Raw genomic sequence first — 22,134 nt, 5'->3', positions numbered from 1 at the left:
TATGCCAGGGACATAGCAGTGGAGGGGAGGAGAGAAGGGCAGAGGCTCTGTGGGTGCCAAGGGACCACAGTCAGCCTGGCTCTTCAGAGAGAGACTAGGCATCCAGGGGCCCACAGAGCATGGAGAGGGAGACGCTAGGGCAGTGTGCTAAGAAGCCAGCTGTGGCCACCAAGACACACCAGAATCAGTGCTAAACCCAGCTGCTCACAAAGACAGACCTGAGCCTCAGTATCTTCACCCGTAAAATGGTCAGAACATAAATCATGCAGGGCTACTGTGAGGATGAGCACACAAAGCCTTCACCAGCAGCCTGGCACCCATGAATCTTTATTTTGTATTCACTCACTTACCTTCCTTCTTGCTGTAGTGGGCATGATCCAACCTCTTCCCTGCATCATCCACCAGCTATACACACCTTGAAGGCGTGAAATTCTCCTGTCCTCTCTGGAGACAATACAGTTCACCTAGGAGAGTGACATGTTTAGACCTCATTCTCTTCCCAGAAATACTAGCTGGGGATATGACAGGTTGACTGCCTTTATATTTATAATAAAATTAACAAATATAACTCAGTATAAACCTGTTCACTGGTCCGTCCCCCTCTTCCACCCACTGAACAACCCAGGCCCTGGTTACAGACTCAAGTTCTCACTGGGACCAGTCCTCAGGGAAGATGATCAGTTCTTGTATTTCCCCTCAAGAGGCCCAGACTGGCTTCAGGATTGCCTGAGTACGTTGGTTTCATAGTATGGCACCCCAAATTCCACTAACTCCTGTCCCTTTCTCCCCTCTGAGCATTCTGTTCCCTTTGTTTAAACATCTAAGTTGAAGCTACAAGGCACTGTAGCTAGGCACTTTAGAAATGTCATTTAATCCCCATAGTAATCTGAGTAAGCACTTAGTAAGCACTTAGTAATCATAGTAAGCACTGTGTTTCCTTCCCAGCTGAGGAGTTCGGGTTCAGGATAATCAATGCCCTTGCCCGTGGGGCCTGCTGCCAATTAGGTGGCAGGGCTCCAATCCTGAGCTGGATCTCTGGGCCCCAAAGCCCATGCTCTTTCCTCTCTGCCATCTGGTAGACAAGTGGCCCCCGTAGAATTGATCAATGGTGTTCTAAGAACATCCCTTCCACTGGGCATCATGGCTCAAGCCTGTAATCGCAGCACCTTGGGAGGCTGAGGCAAGAGGGTCCCTTTAGTCCCAGAGTTTGAGGCTGTAGTGAGCTATGATTGCACCACTGCACTCCAACCTGGGCAACAGAGCTAGATGCTTAAAAAAATCATCTTTCCCAGTCCCCCATGTTGGTGGGATTTGGAAGTACAAACACAGCCTGCAAGGAATGGGAAATGGCAAAGTCCATTAAATCTCAAGGTGGTAGTGAAGGGTAGAGAGCGCTTCAGCTGTACACACTGAGATCTCACCAGACCCCAGGTTTAAGCTGTTCTCTGTCCCCACTCAAGTCCTTGGCCTTGTAACTACCAGGTTCTCCCAGGCCAGCCCAGTAATAAATCACATACTCTGAGCAATAAAATCAAACATTTCCTAAAGACAGGATGAGCAGATGACCACAAAGTTGAAAATAATAGAACAATACCATCTCATTTATAGGATTCTACTTTCTGGTTTACCTGACATGCACAGAAAAAGTTACTTAGGGAGTGGGGGAATCAGGGAAGGAGAGCATTAGGAGAAACACCTAATGTAGATGACGGTGTGATGGATGCAGCAGACCACGATGGCACGTGTACACCGATGTAACAAACCCACAGGTTCTGCACATGTGCTCCAGAACTTTAAGTATATTTAAAAAAATTTTTAAAGCACTCTAAAAAAAAACACATTAACTAATAAAAAGTTACTTATGATCTGCCCTACAAATCTTTCACATGGCTGTACCTAACCCATATAATTTTTAACTGCTGAATTAGTGCATTTGATGTATAGGGTCCACCGTCCTATCTGTGGGGCAGGCAAACACCTTGAGATGGCCATATACTCAGTCATCCCACAGATGCTGAGCGCCTACAAGGGGTTGGATTCAGCTCTGCGCAATGAGGCAGCAGGAGCCCCGAGATCTTAGCCCCCACAAGACAAGCTCCTGGAGTCTTCCCCAGCTGGAAGAGCAAGCTGTATATAGAAAAGAGGGTATCTACGAAAGGACATGAAAGAAACTGGTTAATCATCATTTAAGGGACTGGGAGTGAAGGGGGAGAGGAAAAATTACTTTTTACTTTTTGTGGTTTGTATATTAGTCCTCTTAACCACATACATATGACACATTTAAAAAACGTGTTCTACAAGAAAAATGGGTGAGAACGATTACATAGAAATACTCTAATCTCATGCAAAAAGCCCGCATTACCAGTCGGGTTGACTAACGGGGAAAGCTTAGCCTCACTAGCTGGAAAAACTCAGCTTCTACTCAGTTCTTCTGAGTAGTATAACTTCTAAGTAGAATCCTACAGATACTCACTGGATTCTTTTCACTTCAGTACTCTACCAGTGATGCACTTGCACACACACAAATTATTCGTATCTGATGCTACGGTGGAGAGGACTGCAAAACTGCACCTTTCACACCTCCACCGCCCTTCTGCAAGAAGGGAAGGGCCAGCGCGATGGCTCATGCCTATAATTCCAGCACTTTGGGAGGCAGAGGTGGGTGGATCACAAGTTCAAGACCAGCCTAGCTAAGATGGTGAAACCCCGTCTCTACTAAAAATATTTCTTAAATGAGCAGGGTGTGGCGGCAGGCACCTATAATCCCAGCTACTCGGGAGGCTGAGGCAGAGAACTGCTTGAACCCAGGAGGCAGAGGTTGCAGTGAGCCAAGATCGTGCCACTGCACTCCAGCCTGGGTGACAGAGTGAGATTCCATCTCAAAAAATAAATAAATAGCCGGGCGCAGTGGCTCAAGCCTGTAATCCCAGCACTTTGGGAGGCCAAGGCGGGTGGATCATGAGGTCAAGAGATCGAGACCATCCTGGTCAACATGGTGAAACCCCGCCTCTACTAAAAATACAAAAAATCAGCTGGGCATGGTGGCTCGTGCCTGTAATCCCAGCTACTCAGGAGGCTGAGGCAGGAGAACTGCCTGAACCCAGGAGGCGGAGGTTGCGGTGAGCCGAGATGGCGCCATTGCACTCTAGCCTGGGTAACAAGAGTGAAACTCCGTCTCAAAAATAAATAAATAAATAAATAAATAAATAAATAAATAAAAATTTTAAAAAGAAGAGGAGGATCCATTCACACCTGATGCCTCTTGGGATGTCTCAGAGGCCATTTTCATGTTGACAGTAACTTGTGAAGCAATTAAGTATGTGTGGGAAGCAGGTCTGCAGGGAAAGAGTTCTTGGCTCTCCCCCAGCTACCTCCTGAGGTTCAAGCTAGCTTTCCGCAAAAGCCCAAGACAAGGAAATATTATTTTCTACATTCTCACAGGCCAAAACCAGTTTGCCTTCAACTTCATTTTATAGAGAAGATGATTCTTAAAATCTGTAAATTGTATGTCACTGGATTCCTAATAGCACTTAACAGTGTTTTGAAAAATTTCTTAACAGAACATCAGAGTATTGCAACACTTTATTAGGAGTATTGGCTTCGAGTCAGTAGCTGAAGTAACAGTTGCATGAGGCCAGATCAGGTGCACTGCATAATCCTCATACTTGATTTACTGGCATTACTTAGCAATTTATTGGACAAAAGTCAAACTTTTTTGTTTTTTATTAAGCACATTCCACAGTACAAAGCTGTCATGAATAATATCTGTACAATTTAACAGTTTCAATAGCTGTTCAGACACAAATTTATTTCAAACAGATAATTGGCAAACATAATTAATTACAAGTTAGAATTAGACTATCCCAGTGCTTTAAAACATTAATATAGCAGTAATTTACATTTGCTTAATTATGGTTAGCAAAATAAAGTCCAGAGTATGGCTGGGAATTACTATTATAATCCCAGAAAGTCAGAATTCCTTGGGTGCCAAAGTCCCCTGCTATAATTTAGTAGGCACAATTCAAGGGTTGTGTGCATATTCAAAGGCCATGATCTCCCAAGGAACAAGGGGAACTTCTATATTAAACATGCAAAAACAACAAAAAAAATCCATTCATTCATTCATTCAGAATTGCCTCCTCCCCTGCCCCCTCCCTTCCCCCTGGGCTTTCCTAACCAGTTTGATATTGAAGCCGTAAGATGAAAAGTGGTCAAAGCTAAATCACTTTCACAACCACCATCAAGCTTACAACATCCACCTTATGAATGGAGGTTTATCGTTTACACTCAACCTCTCAAAAACATAAATTAATTTAGTAACATGGGAGGGAAGATTTTTTTTTTTTTTTAAAGAGAAACTAAAAAAGCAAAGCCAACTCTATAAACAAATCACATACACACACATTGATCCCCACACCGTTCTCAATGCAAACGACAAATCAGAGCCCAGGGACCTTCCCTTTAGTCGTAGAGTGTGCTTCCACGGGAAGAGGTTTAATTTATAGGAGGCTGTTTATTGGTCCTTTAAAATGTTATTGACATTCCTTGATCTTTGGAAACAATGACAAAGGGCAAATCAAACCTAATATTGAATAAGGGAGAAGGAGTGCCAACTGGATGCCAACATCCTTTCCATGTACCAGGGCGACAGTGCCATTTACACATTTGCGCTGAATACCCAGGAGTACTTGGGAGCTTTCAGACCTGCTGGGGCCACAGCAGCAAGTGACACCAGAGATGACTAGGGTGGAATTCATGGGCTTGAGGCTTTACACCACTTAGGAGTACCCTCCCCTCAGCATGGGCCTCTGCATCAGCCTGCCCTGCCCTGCAGGCTCCAACACACCAGTGGGCCCTACCAGAACCCTGGCAAGGCCAGGACGCATGGATTCCAGAGCCAGGACAGCCTGTCAATAGGGCCTTCTTATTTCCCCTTCCCAGGGCTACAACTGCACAGAATAATGATTTTTGACAGTGAAGCCAAATGAATACTATGGGAAGTGACCACTAGTACTCAGGAGTACTTAAGAGAAAAAGAATAAGAACAAAAAATGTTTAAGGTACCTCTCTATTGTATAATATATACTGCACAACAAATAAAACATTTGTATTAAACTTTAGAAATTACATTTTAAAACAAGATTCTCATTAAAAACACACACAAACCACACACACACAATGACAGTAACAAAATTAAAACACTGTATGACTACTGCAGGAAGGGTTCTAGGTAATCCACACCAACCCTGGTATCAGGTTCTTGAGCCCAGCCCATGGCTAAGTGCGAACACACTCTGTATTAGTGTCTCAAGCACAGGGGGCCCTGACTCCAGCAACTTTGAGGTTAAACTGTTATGTACATTATATCTACATGCGAATACAGTATTTTAAATTAGGAGGCAAGCACACGTATAAAGGTGTTACTCTACCAAATATCAGGAGATGGCTGGGGGACAAAGAACAGTTAATAAAAGAAAAGAGCTATATTACCTGTTGGGAGATAATATAACTGACTTATAGTTCTTTAAATTAAAAGAAATTGGTACAGAAAGGAAGTATAATCCAAAACAAATGTCTGAAACAATCCAGAGAGATTTTTCCATTGTCCAACATGTCCCTAATACAACAAGTCAGAATTCATAATGACTTGGACGGTCAAAAGGAGAATGCTAACTTTTGAAAAGGAAAGCCCTGGACATTCTGGGTAGGTGTTTGGCACCCAAAATTTCACTGAAGAAGAATGCTGTTTCTTAATATCAAACCAAAGTGCAAAGCAATATAAATTAGAGGCCAAGTCTTCTCTTGACGGTCGATTTACTTCCGTAAAACAAATTCTATGTTCCTTTTCTATCAACAATTTACATTTGAAACATTAGATTTTTTTCACTGATGAGGGAAGGAAATGGGCTTCTGTTCTGCTCGAAGTCAGTGGAGCTAAGGTGTCCTTCTCGAAGCAGAGCTGGAATCAGAGGTGAGAAATGGCGGGACTTGAAGAGTCAGGCTGCTTTGCATCTACCCAGCGTCTAGAACCAATTCCAGCTTTATCACTCAGCTGTGAACGAACTCCCTTAGGCATTTGGTAGCCACGTAGCCAGTAGTTCAAGACTAGAAAACCCTGAGAAAACAATGCAAAAACCAAGGGAGTGTGGGTGGATACTGTGTTTAGGTAAGGATATACACTCTACACCCTATCCCCATGCACACTTCTACATGTGTACCCCTAACACATTATGCTTCTCAACTTCTTAGCATTAACAATAGAAGCTGTAAGTTGTTTTGAGTGTACTACATACTAGGTACGACATTTATTTAAACCTCACAACAAGCCTATGAGGAAAAAACTATCGGGACACCCACTTCACAAATAAGAGAACTAAGGCTAAGAAAGGCTGTGTTTAGTTCAAAGAGTCATCAAGTGACAGAGAAGGGATTCCAGGAGAGGGCTGACTCTGTAACCTATCATCTCTCAACGCTGCTCTGAAAAAGTACACATGTAACAAAAGATGCTTCACATTGCATTTTATGCCTAATGTAATCTTTTATGATATTCAGAACCTACATGGGGCCAGATATCACAAGAGCCCTCATCCATCACTAGGAAACAAAAATATGTAAAAATTAGTCTTTCAAAATCAGAATGCTAGTAATCAAAAATCAGAATGCTAGCAATCAGAAATTACTTCCTTTTTAATAAATAAATCATTTGTAGAAGAATAATAGTGTCAGGGGAAAGGCCACTAATGTTCCTTAATTTTTTGACCATGGCTTTGAGTCAGAAACACATTTTAATCACAGTTTCTACATTCCTCACGTACGTAAGTGTACACACACACCCATGTAAAACAGAATATTCACGAGAATATTCATATTCACATTTATCATTTTTATGTACAATGCAGACTATTTTCTATTCTTAAAAAAAAAAAAAAAAAAAAAAACAACTCAAAACCTGCTCAGATTATGTCACAATCAGTGAGGCACTAAACCACTGACCTAGAAGTCTAAAGTCACCTTAGGTAGCCAAAAAAAAAAAAGTGAGAGAGACTTTATAAAGCTTGAACGCTTTTTATAAAGGTGATTTTTCCCAAAAGGTTGTCAATTTTCATAAAGATCAAGAATCTTAGTAAGTCTTCTCAATGAATTCAAGATTCCATTTCATCTGCCACTGTTTTCCCATTAAGGATATTTAAGGGAATCTAATAATGGTCTAATACTGTCTTGTAATAAAACAATAAATTTTGAGCTACTGAATACATAATACGACATACAGCTCTTAAGTGTTAGTAATTTTTTAAAAAATTACTCCGCAAATAAATCTATTGTTGCATTTGCAAACATGAAGATATTCTCACCTGCTATTTTACATGTGAATATTTTACTGCAAGGATAAATCATCATCAGGGTAGTGTTTCTTATTATGCATAAATCTTACAATATCACATGGCTATAGTTTTTTCACGTTACAATAAATGAAAAGAATTTGAGGCCAGGTGCGATGGCTCACCCTGGTATTCCCAGCACTTTGGGAGGCTGAGGCAGGCGGATCACTTGAGGTCAGGAGTTTGAGACCAGCCTGGCCAACATAGTGAAACCCTGTCTCTACTAAAAACACAAAAATTAGCTGAATGTGGTGACTAAGTACCTGCAGCCCCAGCTACTTGCCAGGTCGAGGCAGGAGGATCACCTGAGCCTGGGAGGCGGAGGTTGCAGTGAGCCAAAATTGTGCCACTGCATTCCCCACCTGGGTGACAGAGCAAGACACTGTCTCAAAAGGCGGGTGGGGAGAACTGAGAAAAGGGCAGTAAAATCTATAAAGCTGACTGCCAAGGTTGTCAAAAGTAATTCAATCTGAAGAGACAAATACATTTGGGATCTTACTGCTTGTGCTGGGATACAGGGAACCACCACCTTAAGCAGGTAAGATTTTTCCATTGACTTATAATTGATCGCAACAAGGCAGTTGTTCTGAGGGTTCCAAAAAAGGGGGGCAGGAGGAAGGCCTGGAGGAAGTAACACGAGTTTCCTTTCCACCACAGCCGATAAGAAACGGCACTGGTGATCACTCCTTCATCTCTCAACCAAAGGCATCTTGTTCAGGGCACTTTTAGGTAATATATAGATGTTGTCGATTCATCTATTAAATACACCAGAAAAGAAAACCATAATATGGATGTCTTAAATTTTCCCATCTGCCTCTTTAAGTAGTTTTTACTTGGGTCCATTCCTCCTTCCCTATATTTTCTTAGGCTTCTTGGGAGGGGAGATGGGGGGAGGAGCAATCACTCAAGAGATCCCTGCCTCCTGCCTCTGTAATTTCTATTTTAAGGCTCCATTCAATAATTATAATAATTCTGCCATATGGATTTTTCAACTGATTTATGAAGACTCTATCCAGAAAGAAACGAAAAAAAAAAAAAAAATTGAGGAAGACAGTACTTAAAAGAAGAAAAGAGAACAAATGAAAAAAAAAAAAATCTATCCAGAAAGAAAGCAGCAAGGTAGAAGATTATGATAAGGAACAGTCTGAATACATTCGAGACCAGTAACAAACAGCAAATAGGTAACTGGCTTATAGGTCACTCCTGCAAGGCAGACATTACCAATCATTACTAGTCCTTTGGGGTCCACATGGGGTCCCAGAATCCTTCCAAAGCCAGCACTCCCACCAGTCACTACTGACCAAACTGAGTTAGCATGGAGAAAATACTTATTTGCCATTCCTGACGCAGACCCTTGGTTTACTGCTATAGATGGAGCAGGGGCAAGACCAGAAATCAGTAAACTTTTTCTAAAAGGGCCATGTGGTAAATATTTCAGACATTGTAGGCCGTAAGGTCTCTGTTGCAACTACTAAACTCTGCCACTGAAGCACAAAAACAGCCACAGACAATACATAAAGGAATGAGCATGGCGGCGTTCCAAAAATCTTTATTTACGGACACTGGAATTTAAATTTCATATAATGATTACATGTCATGAAAAAATATTCTTTTAATTTCTTTTAAGCATTCAAAAATGTAAAAACTATTCTTAGCCTGTGGAGACAGGGGGAAAAAAACTTAATGGATAAGCAGAGACTAATTTAAAAAAAAAAAACAAAAAACAGGCCGTGAGTGAATTTTGGCCCCTAGCTATATATATATAGTTTCTTGACCTCTAGGTAAGACAAACTTCCTGGTCGAGTTCTATTTATTGGATCTGGAATATTGATGAAAGAGTGTCTGAAAAGATGATGGTAACTTGGTGAATAGGTACCAGGAGTTCTCAATCCCTCCATCCAAAAATTCCTAATACTGCACATGGACTTTCTTAAACTTTTGAAATTCACTGAACAGGAAAATAGGTTATGATACAAAGCCACTAAGAATTAAGTAATGATTTTAAATAAAAACAAATTTTATTAATCACAATAGTGTTCGTATACATCTATTCATAGTAGTATGATTATGTGTAAACATGTTTATTCAATCTACAAAGTTTAACGTGTATAGACTTCACTGGCCCTTGGCAGAACACAAAGAGTTGTCAATACTCTTCCTAAGTCATCAGTTCCTAGGACACAGCCAAGTAAGACTTCTCATCTTCCAGACTTAACACCCTTAGTAAAATCAAAACATTCTGTCATCAATGGTTATAATGACTCTCAGTGTTCCTGTAACCAGAGCAAAGGACTTTGCTTCTCAGCATATCTGTGTGTTTCATGGAAGCAGAATAGGTTTTGGGGATCTCTCAACAGATACTCTTCTTTGATTCATCAAAGAAGATTATTATTATCACCATCAAAGAACGATGGTGCTGGGCGGACTGTGGTTAATGGGGAAGAAAGGGATTTTGAATGTTTTATCAGATGATTTTTTTTTTTAAATAAAAGAACTGAAGGACAAGAAAGAAAGAGAAAAAGAAGATTCTTGTACCCCAAAATAAAATACAAGGAATCTTACTGGTGTTCAATTGATATGACCCTAGAAAATCACTTAGGAACACAGTTTTTAAAAACAGGAACCATGTCCATCATCTGCCAATATGAAGCAAGATTCCAACTTAAACCTTGTATGGGTGTGACTATAAAGATCTAGCCTTACACTTGGAACTCTGCAAAAGTTGACATCTAAAAGAGTCCTTGGTTGATATCACCAAGGAACCCAAATCACCAAATTTCCAGAAAGGGAAGGTGAATTCAATCAGCAAAATTGGAAGGGGAGGGGACAGTACTCACCTGAAACGGGTGAAAGTGCAGACTGTTATCTAGAGATGTAAGTGTATGTTCTGGAGGGAGAACGGGTCTCATTCTGGGCACTGGGAGGCACATTTAAGAAATCCCAAATCAAAATAGTGTCATCATGGGAGCTGCTGATGATTTGAAACTCATCAAACTGTAGCCGAAACACACGTCCAGAATGTTCCTATGAAATATAACAACTTCATGAATAAAATAAGATCTTTACAGTCCTTGATATCTCACAATGAGAAATTTGGCAGAAAATGAAAATGCAGCCACTTAAACAGACTTCCTAAGCAGCTGTTCGGAACTCGCTGAGTTGTGTCCTTCATCCCAGGAACAAAGGCTCTTCTTCCTTTTCTTGCTAGGTCTTTTCTTTCATTAAACTTTGTATCCTAGACTCTCATCTACCAATATTTCAAAGATCACCTCACAAAGGGCCTTAGAAAAGTAAACAACAATATATAATACTCATTCTTGATACTCTCTAAAAATCCACTGGAAAACCTAGAACCAGAAGAATCGTTTGTTTTAACATGACCAGGCTATACCTCAAACTGCTGCCAGCATCAAAATTCATGGTGAAACATTTTAAGGGTTCCCATTAAAATCAAGAATAAAGACAGTTCTGCATGTTCTAGTCAATGCAAGAAGTGAAGAAATAGAAATTAAAAACTACTAAAAATTTTTTTAATCTACCAGTATTCTCAAATGACTATCTCTTCAAAAATTTAACAGTACTTATACATACTATAAAAATTTATATATAGTATAAAAACGTACTGTTATTAAAACCTAACTACAAATAGCCACATTAAGAAATCTTCCAAACCTACAAGAAGGAAACATTGCTTGTCCTATGAGGAAACCAGTGCCCTACAAATCAAGAAGCCTGCCTTCATATCTTAAGTTGCATTACGTCTCCCCTTAGGAAAGTGCTCACAGTAATGTAAACATCAAATATTCTCTGACTTTGGCAAACGAAATGAACAGTGAAATGCTCTGAAAGCATACTGTGAGACACACAAGCTCTCCTGTGATACACCTAGACAAGGCTATCTGCATATGGTCATCCTCCAGCACAGGGAACCAATTCCCATCTCAAGAGATCACGTACCACCAATGTGCGCAAACACAACGTGCTTGCTGGGGCTCGAGGGTCAAGAGCAGCTTGCAAGTCCCAAACTTTAATTTTCCTAGAAAGGAAAATGAGATTGTGATTAGTGGAAAAGTGAACAATTTATATGCTTCCAAACATTTCCTTGACAAAAAGGAGTGTATCTGAACTGCCTATTATAAAAGCTAATGGGGAACATGCTTATGTTTTTACAAGTTATCTGAACCAATACACTTGATTTGGGAAAAATTAACAACCTACACATTCTCAGAATCACTGAAATTTTAAAGAAATTATTTTAAGGGAGATAAGAAAACAACTTCAGGTTATCTAAATTCAGTTTCAGGCTTGATAACCTATGTCACCAAATTCATTCATCAGGGGACTCTCTAGGGCTGAGTAGGTGTGGCTGACAGAAGCTAGGGCTCTTTGTGAAATTCCAAGGATACCGTTCTCCAAATTAAGCACCTGCTGCAAGTTAGTAATCGGAGTACAAACAGACCAACTAACCCATTTGGAAAGTATATATAAGGTCATCTGGAAAGATTTACAGTTGCCATTTGCTCATTTAAAATGCAGTGAGGTGTTTTAAAGAGGGTTTGTTCAATTTGCCAAAAGGGAAAAAGAAGAAACTTATTACTGAAAACAAACATAAACACACACACACACACACACACAGAAGAAACTTATTACTGAAAACAAACATACACACACACACACACAAACACAGAAGAAACTTATTACTGAAAACAAACACACACACACATACACACACACACACAGAAGAAACTTATTACTGAAAACAAACACACACACACACACACACACACACACACACACACACACCCTGACTTAATTTAGGGATAAAGCAAAGAAGTAAATACCCTCACAGCTAAGCTATTGCTGGAGTTTACAGTGATTAAAAGCATAAGTTTAGGGGTGTGGCATGATGGCTCACACCTGTAATCCCAGCATTTCATAAGGCTAATGCAGGCGGATCACCTGACATCCGGAGTTCAAGACCAGCCTGGCCAACATCGAGAAATCCCATCTCTACTAAAAATACAAAATTAGCCAAGCGTGGTGGCGCATGCCTGTAATTCCAGCTACTTGGGTGGCTGAGGCAGGAGAACTGCTTGAACTTGGGAGGTGGAGGTTGCAGTGAGGCAAGATTGCACCACTGCACTCCAGCCTGGGCAACAAGAGTGAAAAAAAGTATAGTTTAGGAAGCACAGTGGCTCTACCTCTGTGTGATTTGAGGCAAGATTTAGTTCTTACTGGGCTTGAGTGTCCTCACCGAACCAACTAGTATAATAATACCTGCCAACCACCATTACACAGAAACCTACCATAGGACCTGGTACATACAGAGTTGCTTAGTACACAACATTAATTTTTCATCTTGATATAGTTACAGCAGTACATCTGAAAATCTGAAAGACATACCCATCATAGGCCCCACTGACAATCCTCTTGTTATCAAACCGGATGCATCGAACCAATTCTTCATGTCCCTCGAGGACTCTTAAACAGGCACCACATTCAATATCCCAGAGCCTTGAATGAAAAACAGACCTCCGTGAAACAATTTCCCACACGTGATTCACACAGTCTGTAAGTTTTTATGTCTGTGTCACAGAGATGTAATTTTGTACTATCTTGGAGCTCTCTATTTCTATCTCACTTCCAGTCTGTACCACACACACAAAGCTGTATGTATGCATTTACACCATCTGTGTGTTTCCAAGCACTAACCTAGGAGGAAGCCTTACTTGTTATTCTATTCCCTTTTATATGATTTGAAACTGTTTTTAATCATGTGTCTGTATTACTATTTCAATAAAATCAACAAACAAGAAAATTCAATTCTATTTAGTTTGTAGGCATTCTCTTGATGTCTGAGTTGAAAAAAAACACAGACAAATGGTGTAGGAAGGACTTTTCTGGGGAGACAGGGATCGCAGGCGGTAAAAGAGTAAAAGCATGGAGGAGACATGGTGGGAAGGGAGATACCACATATAGCCAGGGGGTTAAGCTCCCCTCTCACAAGGCACTTCTAGCCCAGTGTAGTCCATGAGGACCACTGAGGTTAGAACTGGTGGACCAGCAGGGGAGGTGGCTCTCTCCTGATGAGGCTTGGGGATACCCCTTCCTTGATACTATATGCCAAATACCAGGACTGACAGTTTATAAGGTCAGAGTGGGAGACTTATTAGGTACATGCAGTGTCCTGCTGGAAATATAAACCCATCGACTACACCTAAGCCTTTTTCTCTGCATATGATTTATATAACAATTCTGGAGTTAGAGATGTTTTTTATTTTTTCCTATTATGATTAATTTTCTACAGTATTTGTAGGAAAAAAAATCATGGCTAGCTAGCATGTACAAAACAAAGTGAGCAAATTAATTCTATCATAACTTTTTCTCAGCTTCTCTACCAGTAATCCCTACGATACATCCAAAGAACATTTTATTACAGCTGCCCTTATCAAATCTTAGTATCCGTGATGACAGCATCTCTAATCTGTGATCAAAGCCATTCAGTACTGCCACTATGACTCCAAAGTGGTTCCCTTCTATAAGCTGGAAGAGTAATACACATTACTATCTTGTAAAACCTCAACAATTCCAATGACGAAGTTAAGAACTGTTTATTGACGAAACATTAAGCAATACCTCAAAGCATGACGAATATAAGAGAATCAAGATTTAAGCTCTAAACTAACTTTTTTTTTTTTTTTTTTTTGAGACAGAGTTTCGCTCTGGTTATCCAGGCTGGAGTGCAATGGCGCGATCACGGCTCACCGCAACCTCCGCCTCCTGGGTTCAGGCAATTCTCCTGCCTCAGCCTCCTGAGTAGCTAGGATTACAGGCACGCGCCACCATGCCCAGCTAATGTTTTGTATTTTTAGCAGAGACGCGGTTTCACCATGTTGACCAGGATGGTCTCGATCTCTTGACCTCGTGATCCACCCGCCTCAGCCTCCCAAAGTGCTGGGATTACAGGCTTGAGCCACCGCGCCCGGCCTTTAAACTAACTTTTATGGTATCTTAAAGCCTAAAATGATAAAGCAGACTTAACAGCCATTATAGCTTTTTTGTTATTTGCTTACCTTTAAAAAAATTTTTTTAATAATCTTAAAGCCAATCTTTATTTTGACCAAAGATTAGCCAATTTGAATATAAACCAAAGTTAAATGTAGTCACTTATGTAAAGCTACTAGCATATATTGAGACACTGAGAAAATGGCAGGAGATAATTAAGTAGATATTAAAGGGATGTTCTTAATAAGATACACAATGTCTAAGGCTAGTCAGATTTATTAGAAAGCAGGGAGGCTGAGTGCTAGGAAGGAAAAAGGGAGGTAAATGACCTGACAGGAATGGATGATTCCATAATGCAGTCTTGGGAGAGAAAAATAAAGTATACACCCATGTGTGAGGTAGGGAGGTGGGAATTCACAGGTGAGGGAAATCTGAGCCAGATGGGCAGCAGCACCCTAGTCTGTCCTGAAGAGCTCTGGTATTAAGTGATCCTGGGTGGAGCTGAGGTTATAAAACTTTCTGTACTGGGGGAATCTTGGAAGAACACCCAGGGCATACACAGTTTTCCCACTTAAGTATACAGAGCCAAATAAATTTCTAAAAGTTACCTAAAGCTTTCTTATCTGAAACATTCAGTTGTTTTGAGCATTACTACTAGGAGATGAATCAACAATGTGGAAAAAATAAGCCCGCTCTGTCAGCCTTCCAACTTCTACTCACCTAATGGTATTATCTGATGATCCACTAACAACCAGCCGATCCCTGTACTGGAGACAGGCAATGCCTCGCTTGTGCCCATTGAGAGTACGAACAAATTCACAGGTGCTCGTGCTCCAGACCTGTGTAACACATTAACAGTATTTTAAAGAATGAATGCAGAAAAGTCTTCCCACAATATATCCTTCTTAAAAAGACAGAGCTTCTGAGAATGACCCAAATATGTGATTATAAAATACAGTGTCTTCTAACTCAAAGTTGGGAGGGTGGGGAACAGACCAGACGGCATAAAATTCCCTTGGCTGCTGAGTGATAACACTGGAATAAAACGCAGAAGGAAGCAAAGTCTTCAGTCTTTGGGATCTTTACAAAGAGAGTATCTCTGGATGGTTCGGACACTCATTTACCTGAAGGCAAGAGTTTGGGCCAGATTTTATGTTTTTATACCAGCTGACATGTCAAACCCAATGGAGCTAATGTAATAAAAGAGCTTCCAGCTAGGTATGGTGGCTCACACCTAATTCCAAGCACTTTGGGAGGCTGAGGCGGGAGAACTGCTTGAGCTCAGGAGTTCAAGACCAGCCTGTACAATGCAGTGAAATCTCATCTCTTCAAAAAATAAAATTAGCCGGGCGTGATAGCGTGCACCTGTGGTCCCAGCTACTCCGGGAGTTGAGGTGCAAGGATCACTTGAGCCCAGTAGGTTGAGGCCGCAGTGAGCCATGTTTGTGCCACTGCACTCCAGTCTGGGTGACAAGGCAAGACTCCGTCCCAAAAAACAAAGGAAAAGTTTCACCTTTCATGTCACCCTCTTTTCCAGCATATTTTCTTGAACAGCTCCATTGGTTTTGACATATTACTTCTAATTGTACGTGTGTCGAGTACTACACTCTTTTGTGACATCATCTGAAAGACTTATGTGTTCACAGACATCTTAACACATTATTAGACAAAAAAGGAGACGCACAGCAACCAGAGTGCCCTGACCTATCTCACCAGCTGCACTTGTAGCTGAATAGGATAAACAAAGATGCATGTAAAAGAATAGCGCCGCACCTCTACCTCATACCTTAAGACAAAAGTTTAACTCAAAATGGATTAAGGACCTAAACGTAAGCACTGACACTATACAAGTCTTGATAAATTGAACATCATCCAAATTAAAATCATTTGTGCATCAGAGGACACCATCAAAAAAGTGAAAAGACAACCCACAGAAAGGGAGAAAATATTTGCAAATCATGTATCGCAGAAGGGATTTGTGGCCGGAATATATAAAGAACTTATAACTCAACAATAAAAAGACAAATTACCAATTTTTAAAGTGGGTAAAAGACTTAAATACACATTTCTCTAGAGAAGGTACACAAATGGCCAATAAGGATACAAAATGTTGTTTCGCATCATCAGTAATAAGGCAATGCAAAGCAAACCCAAGGAAACACCACTGACCATATAGGGCATATAAAATAAAAGAGACAAATAATAACAAGTGTTGGCAGGGATATGGAGAAATCGTCCAGGCTGATATTATGAAACAGCTGTTTTGCAATAAAGCTCAAACCCTCTCAACTTGCAGGCACTGGTCTCATAACAACTGGTGTGACTGTGGGAGTAAGTCACTGCATATAAATCCTAGTTGTTTAGCTTCCCAACTATCCAATCTAAAGCCTAATGCTACATACTTTGTGATTTGTGGGGTTAATTATAAGAATGCTATCCAATGCTGGTCATGAAAAGGAGGTTCTTTGAGCAAGCTGAAACCCTCATGTACCACTGGCAGGACTGTAAAATGGTGGAGCGCCTTTGGAAAATAGTTCGGCAGTTCCTCAAAATGCTGAACATAAGCCTGGGCAACAAAGTGAGACCCGATCTCTAGGGGGGAAAAAAAGGTTGGGGTGCGGGGGGGTGCACATAGTAGTGCCTATACTCCCAGCTATTCCAGGAGGCTTAGGTGGGAGCCTCTGGGGTCCCTGAGCTCAGGGACTGCTTGACCCCAGGTCAAGGCTGAAGTGAGACATGACTGTGCCACTGCATTCCAGCCTGGGTGACAGAATGAGACTGTCTTCAGACAAAAAAGAAGTTAAACACGGAGTTGCCATCCTAAGAGAATTAAAAACACGAAAACTTCTACAATATTTATAGCAGCATCATTCATAATAGACAAAAAAATGGAAACAACTAAAATGTCCATCAATGAATAACAGATAAACAATGAAATTTTATTCAGCCACTGGAAGCAACAAAGTACTGGCCAGGTATGGCAGCTCATGCCTATAATCCCGACACCTTGGGAGGCCGAGGACTACTTGAGCCCAGGAGTCCAAGACCACTCTGGGCAATATAGCAAGACCCCATCTCTACTTAAAAAAAAAAAAAAAAAAAAGGCAGAAGGAACAAAGCTGATTAGATGCTACAAGTCACATAGATGAATCTTAAAAACATTACGATAAGTCAAAGAAGCGAGAAACAAAAGGCCACATAGTGTATTCTTCCATTTCTAAGAAGTGTTTAGAATAGGCCAATCCCAAGACAGAAGACAGATGATCACCAGGGACTTGGAGGAAACACAGGTTGACTGCTAATGAGTGTGGGGGTTTTAGAGAGTGATGAAAATGTTCTGGAACTAGACAACACTGATGTTATAAAACACTGCAAATGTACTAAAGGGCATGGAATTACACCCTTTAAAGTGTTCAGTCTTATGGTATGGAAACTGAATCTCGGTAAAGCTGTTATAAAAACACAAGAAAGCTAAAAATTCAAAAAAGTGAGCTTGGATATTGGAATCAGGACTGCATTTACCATATCCTAGGGATCACTCTAGACTTCAGCTCCTTGTCACAAGTCTGCCTCCCACTTTACCGCATGATAAGCTTCTTGAAGGCTAGGACATGTCTTCATCATCACATCCCTGGGATCCAGCCCAGAGTCCACCACGTGGTGAATAAATTAAATTCAAGCTCTGCCACTAACTAGATGTGATGATGACCAACACAATCCTTTACTCTCTGAGCCACATGTGTAAAATGGGGCAACACCTACCTCAGAAGAGTGCTAGAAGTGTTAACTGAGACAGTAAAGCTCCCAACACAATACATGCTCAACAGGTTAGCTCTCTTCCCCTTAAAAAAGTGATCAAGAATGTCATTTCATGAAATAGAAGACTGTTCTCTCTTCTGGATCCATGGCTTCTCCTCCTACCTTGCCTACGACTCTAGAGGTATACAGATGGCCTCTGGGTTCATGAGCACAGAGGAGAATAAAGATCTTGCCGGGTACCAGGTTGGTATAAGCCACTTCTGCTTTTTCTCTGTTCTAAAAGGGACAGGAGCAGGTAGGGTTATAACTGTAGACACACTTACTTTGATAGTCCTGTCACCAGAGGCAGACACGATGTACTTGTCATCAAAGTCTACGACGTTGACAGCAGCCCGATGGCCAACCAGGACACGGCGTAAAGTGATATCAGTTGCAGAAGCCATGTCCCACACAGCAATGGAGCGGTCCTTGGAACAGGTCACCATCAGTCCATTGCTGAAGCGTAAGTGCAGTACAGCCTCATTGTGATGGATCAATGTGTTAAGAACTTCACCCGTGTTCACATCCCACACTCTAGCAGAGAAAAGAAAAGCATGATGCCTAATTATTGAGACAGCCAGGAAATGATTCTGGTATCTGAGTTCTGTCTGGGTCTGCAATGGTTTGGATATGGTTTGACTCCACCAAATCTCATGCTGAAATTGATCCTCAATGTTGGAGGTGGGGCCTGGCAGGAGGTGTCTGGGTCATGGTGGTGGATCACTCATGAATGGCTTGGTGCCGTCCTCATAGGAGGGAATTCACTCTTAGTTCCTGAGAGAATTTGTTGTTGAAAAGGGCCTAGCATCTCCTCCCTCTCTCTTGCTTCCCTCTCACATGTAATCTGCACACACTGGCTCCCCATTGCCTTCTGCCATGAGTAGAGGTAGCTCAAAACCCTCATCAGAAGCAAATACTGGTACCATGCTTCTTGGAGAGCCTGCAAAACCATAAGTGAAATAAACCCCTTTTCTTTATAAATTACCAAGCCTCAGGTATTCCTTTAGAGCAACATAAATGGACAAAGACAGGACCCATTCTTAATGAACCTAAGAACATGATTAAAAGGGGGCCCTAAAAGCAATGTCTTTATTGCTGAGAAGGGCTGAGATGGTTTCAAACAAGGTGGCTAATTCTGGCTCTGCTCGAGTTTAGGTATATTTAGCAGTCAGGTATTCAGAGACGGTATTCGCAGGCTCGTGCTGATAGAAAAGATGATTCCTTCAAGAAAGTAAATTTTGCAGTGAGTCTGAGATGACAGGAAGAAGGAATCTTGATGGCTGAAGAACAGAGAATGGTTCCAAGCTTATGGTTCTTGTTGACCTCTGACAGGCCTCTGAGTCTATTATTTATCCACTGCAAATTGGTAAGTCATGATGCCTCATCAATCATCACATCCACTTCTTTATAAAGCTGCTTTATGGACAAAGCCAGATCTACCAGCTGGATGCTTTGTATATCCAGGGATTTGGGGGCAGCACTTCCACATCACAGCTTTTTTGTAACCCTCATTTCCTTAGAGGACAAGTTCACACAGGGCAGAGGAGAAAAGACTCAGGCCTCTGAGGCTGAGAAACGATCTCTGGCAGAAGCAGTGGTACAGAAGCAATGAGTCCGGGGGAGGATGCTTTGTACATCCAGGGATTTGGGGGCAGTACTTCCACATCACGGTTTTTTTGTAACCCTCATTTCCTTAGAGGACAAGTTCACACAGGGCAGAGGAGAAAAGACTCAGGCCTCTGAGGCTGAGAAACGATCTCTGGCAGAAGCAGTGGTATGGAAGCAATGAGTCCGGGGGAGGATACTAGGCGTGCTTTAAACAGGGGTGGTGAGAGAGTCAGGAGTGAAGTGAGAGGCTAGTCACCACAACTAAAAGAGAGGAGTGAAAGGGGAGAACGTGGGCATCCGGGGACAGACTCAGTGACCATTCCAATCGCCTGGGCTCGTGTACCTGTAAAACAATCCTCTTCAAATATCTGACCCAACCCAGAAGAGCTGTTTCCTTCTCTTTCGCATTTCCTCCGGCCACCAGTAGTCTTGCTGAGGCTTCTGTGTGACCTGTAGCTCTGATGGCCTCATCACTACACCTAACTCCCAAGCCCATTTGGTGTGAAGAAATGTGTTTATCCCAGAGGTATAGGAATGGATATCAATAATGTTCCCTTTCTACTCGCTCACCTCTTACCCAAAAGTCATTGCTTTCCTTCTACTGCAGAACACTGCCACTTTCATCTTCATCATTCTGCCACTGGGTGACAACTGAAAATCAGTGCTTCCACTACTGGCAAGGCTACATATACGGTCATGACTTGTGTCAATTCAAGGTTCAAAATTTATTAATTCTGTGACTGAGCAAATTATTTAATCTCTCTGGTCTTGGTTTCCTAATACAACTCCAAAAATGAAGGTAACATTTACCTCTTCAGAAAGGTTGACGTGAGAACTGATAAAATGATACAGAGTACCGAGTATATTATCTGCTCTCACATTTTACTTTCCTGGTGTTGCTGAAAAGATTCTGCAAACTGCTTCTGAGTCTTTCAGTATTTGTAGGTGGTGCCCACTACACCCCTAGAACAGCTGCCTTCCTCCTCTCTGCTCTGAACCACAGTTTCCCAAAAGGAAAAAGCCAGCCTAATACTTGGTATGTGCTCTTACGGGAAAGCATGTTGTCATCTCTACAAAGAACAGCAACACTCTTAAATTAGCTGTCTTGCCTAATTTGCTCAAACATATCTACAACAAAAGTAGTTTGAAAAACAGCATGTAAAAATGTATGCAAAGTTTATGTATGCCTCTCCCAGAGGAGGATGTCAATCTCAGACTTTCTCAGGGAAGGCTTACAAGATCAATGAAGCCAGATCACTCACCTCACTGTAGAATCTGAAGAGCCAGTTACAATGACACGCTCATCATACTGCAGGCAGAGGACAGAGCCTGTGTGTCCTGTTAACACTTTCAAACATTCCAGGCTGGTTTTATCCCAAATCTATTGAGACAAGATTAGCCACAAACAACGATTTATTATACTATATTTTGATGAATGTTACTGTCCCACCTTACGTTCTGATTATAAAATGAAATACTTGGGTTATACTAAATAAGAAATACTGAATATCGAACAGGTAAGAAATAACAAGTAGGAATACAGACAATAGTGGTTAACTACTGTTATAGATGTGCTATTTTGTTTAATTTGAACCCTTAGCTATTAATCTCATTACACTTATCAACAGCCTCATAAAGGGAACTTTTTAAAAATAAAATCTGTGAAAAGAATTCACTCACTGGCTGGGTGCTGTGGCTCATGCCTGTAATCCCAACACTTTGGGAGGCTGAGACAGAAGTATCACTTGAGCCCAGAAGTTCAAGACCAGCCTGGGAAACCCATCTCCACAAATTTTATTTATGTTTTTGTTTTTGTTTTTGTTTTTTTTAATTAGCCAGGCATGGTGGTGTGTGCCTGTACTCCCAGCAACTCAGGAGGCTAAGGTGACAGGATTGCTTGAGCCCAGGAGGCAAGGCTGCAGTGAGCAACAATCACACCACTGTACTCCAGCCTGGGTGACAAAGCAGGACCCTGCTTTGCCATTTTATTTTATGTCTCCTAAAAATAAATAAAGAAGAGGCTCAATCTCTGGAAAGCAACATGACAACATAACTATTAAGACCTTTTAAAAATGCATACCCCTATGTTTACAAAAATAAAAAAGCGAAAATAAAATGTCCAACATTTCATAAGTCTCAAAGTAAACTATGAATAGTTTTTAATGAGAAAATATCATGCTTCATTACAAAGTTAAGCATTTTTAAAAAGCAGAATAAAAATTATCTATAAAGTGACACATGACTATGTATATTGCAGAAAAGGAAAAAAGGATTAAAGGAAGTAAATTGTTATTAATAGTTGTTTTCATACTCCTGAGTGTTCCTTTTCTCACGTCTTTTACTG

General features: G+C 41.1%; 1 protein-coding gene across 8 annotated transcripts in view; it reads right to left on the bottom strand.

The window, feature by feature from the left end:
- Window positions 1-373: 373 nt before the first annotated feature.
- FBXW11 (F-box and WD repeat domain containing 11) overlaps window positions 374-22,134 on the bottom strand; it is a 144,863-nt gene continuing 123,102 nt past the window's right edge. For 7 of the 8 annotated variants that reach the window (XM_074390256.1, XM_074390257.1, XM_010346654.3 and 4 more), the window contains 7 exons: window positions 21,053-21,171; window positions 18,467-18,716; window positions 15,105-15,223; window positions 12,783-12,893; window positions 11,337-11,415; window positions 10,217-10,403; window positions 3,565-6,115 (listed from right to left, as the gene is read on the bottom strand). In XM_074390256.1, coding sequence (XP_074246357.1) covers window positions 10,242-10,403; window positions 11,337-11,415; window positions 12,783-12,893; window positions 15,105-15,223; window positions 18,467-18,716; window positions 21,053-21,171 — 840 coding nt within the window. In that variant the 3' untranslated portion in view covers window positions 3,565-6,115; window positions 10,217-10,241. Of the gene's footprint in view, window positions 465-3,564; window positions 6,116-10,216; window positions 10,404-11,336; window positions 11,416-12,782; window positions 12,894-15,104; window positions 15,224-18,466; window positions 18,717-21,052; window positions 21,172-22,134 lie in introns of those variants that run through there. The other variant, XM_074390255.1, reaches the window with a different exon arrangement.

Source organism: Saimiri boliviensis, chromosome 20 (assembly GCF_048565385.1).
Source record: "Saimiri boliviensis isolate mSaiBol1 chromosome 20, mSaiBol1.pri, whole genome shotgun sequence".
Lineage (NCBI taxonomy): Eukaryota > Metazoa > Chordata > Mammalia > Primates > Cebidae > Saimiri > Saimiri boliviensis.
Note: the sequence above shows the minus strand (reverse complement) of the source record. Positions and strands in the feature narration are given on the sequence as shown.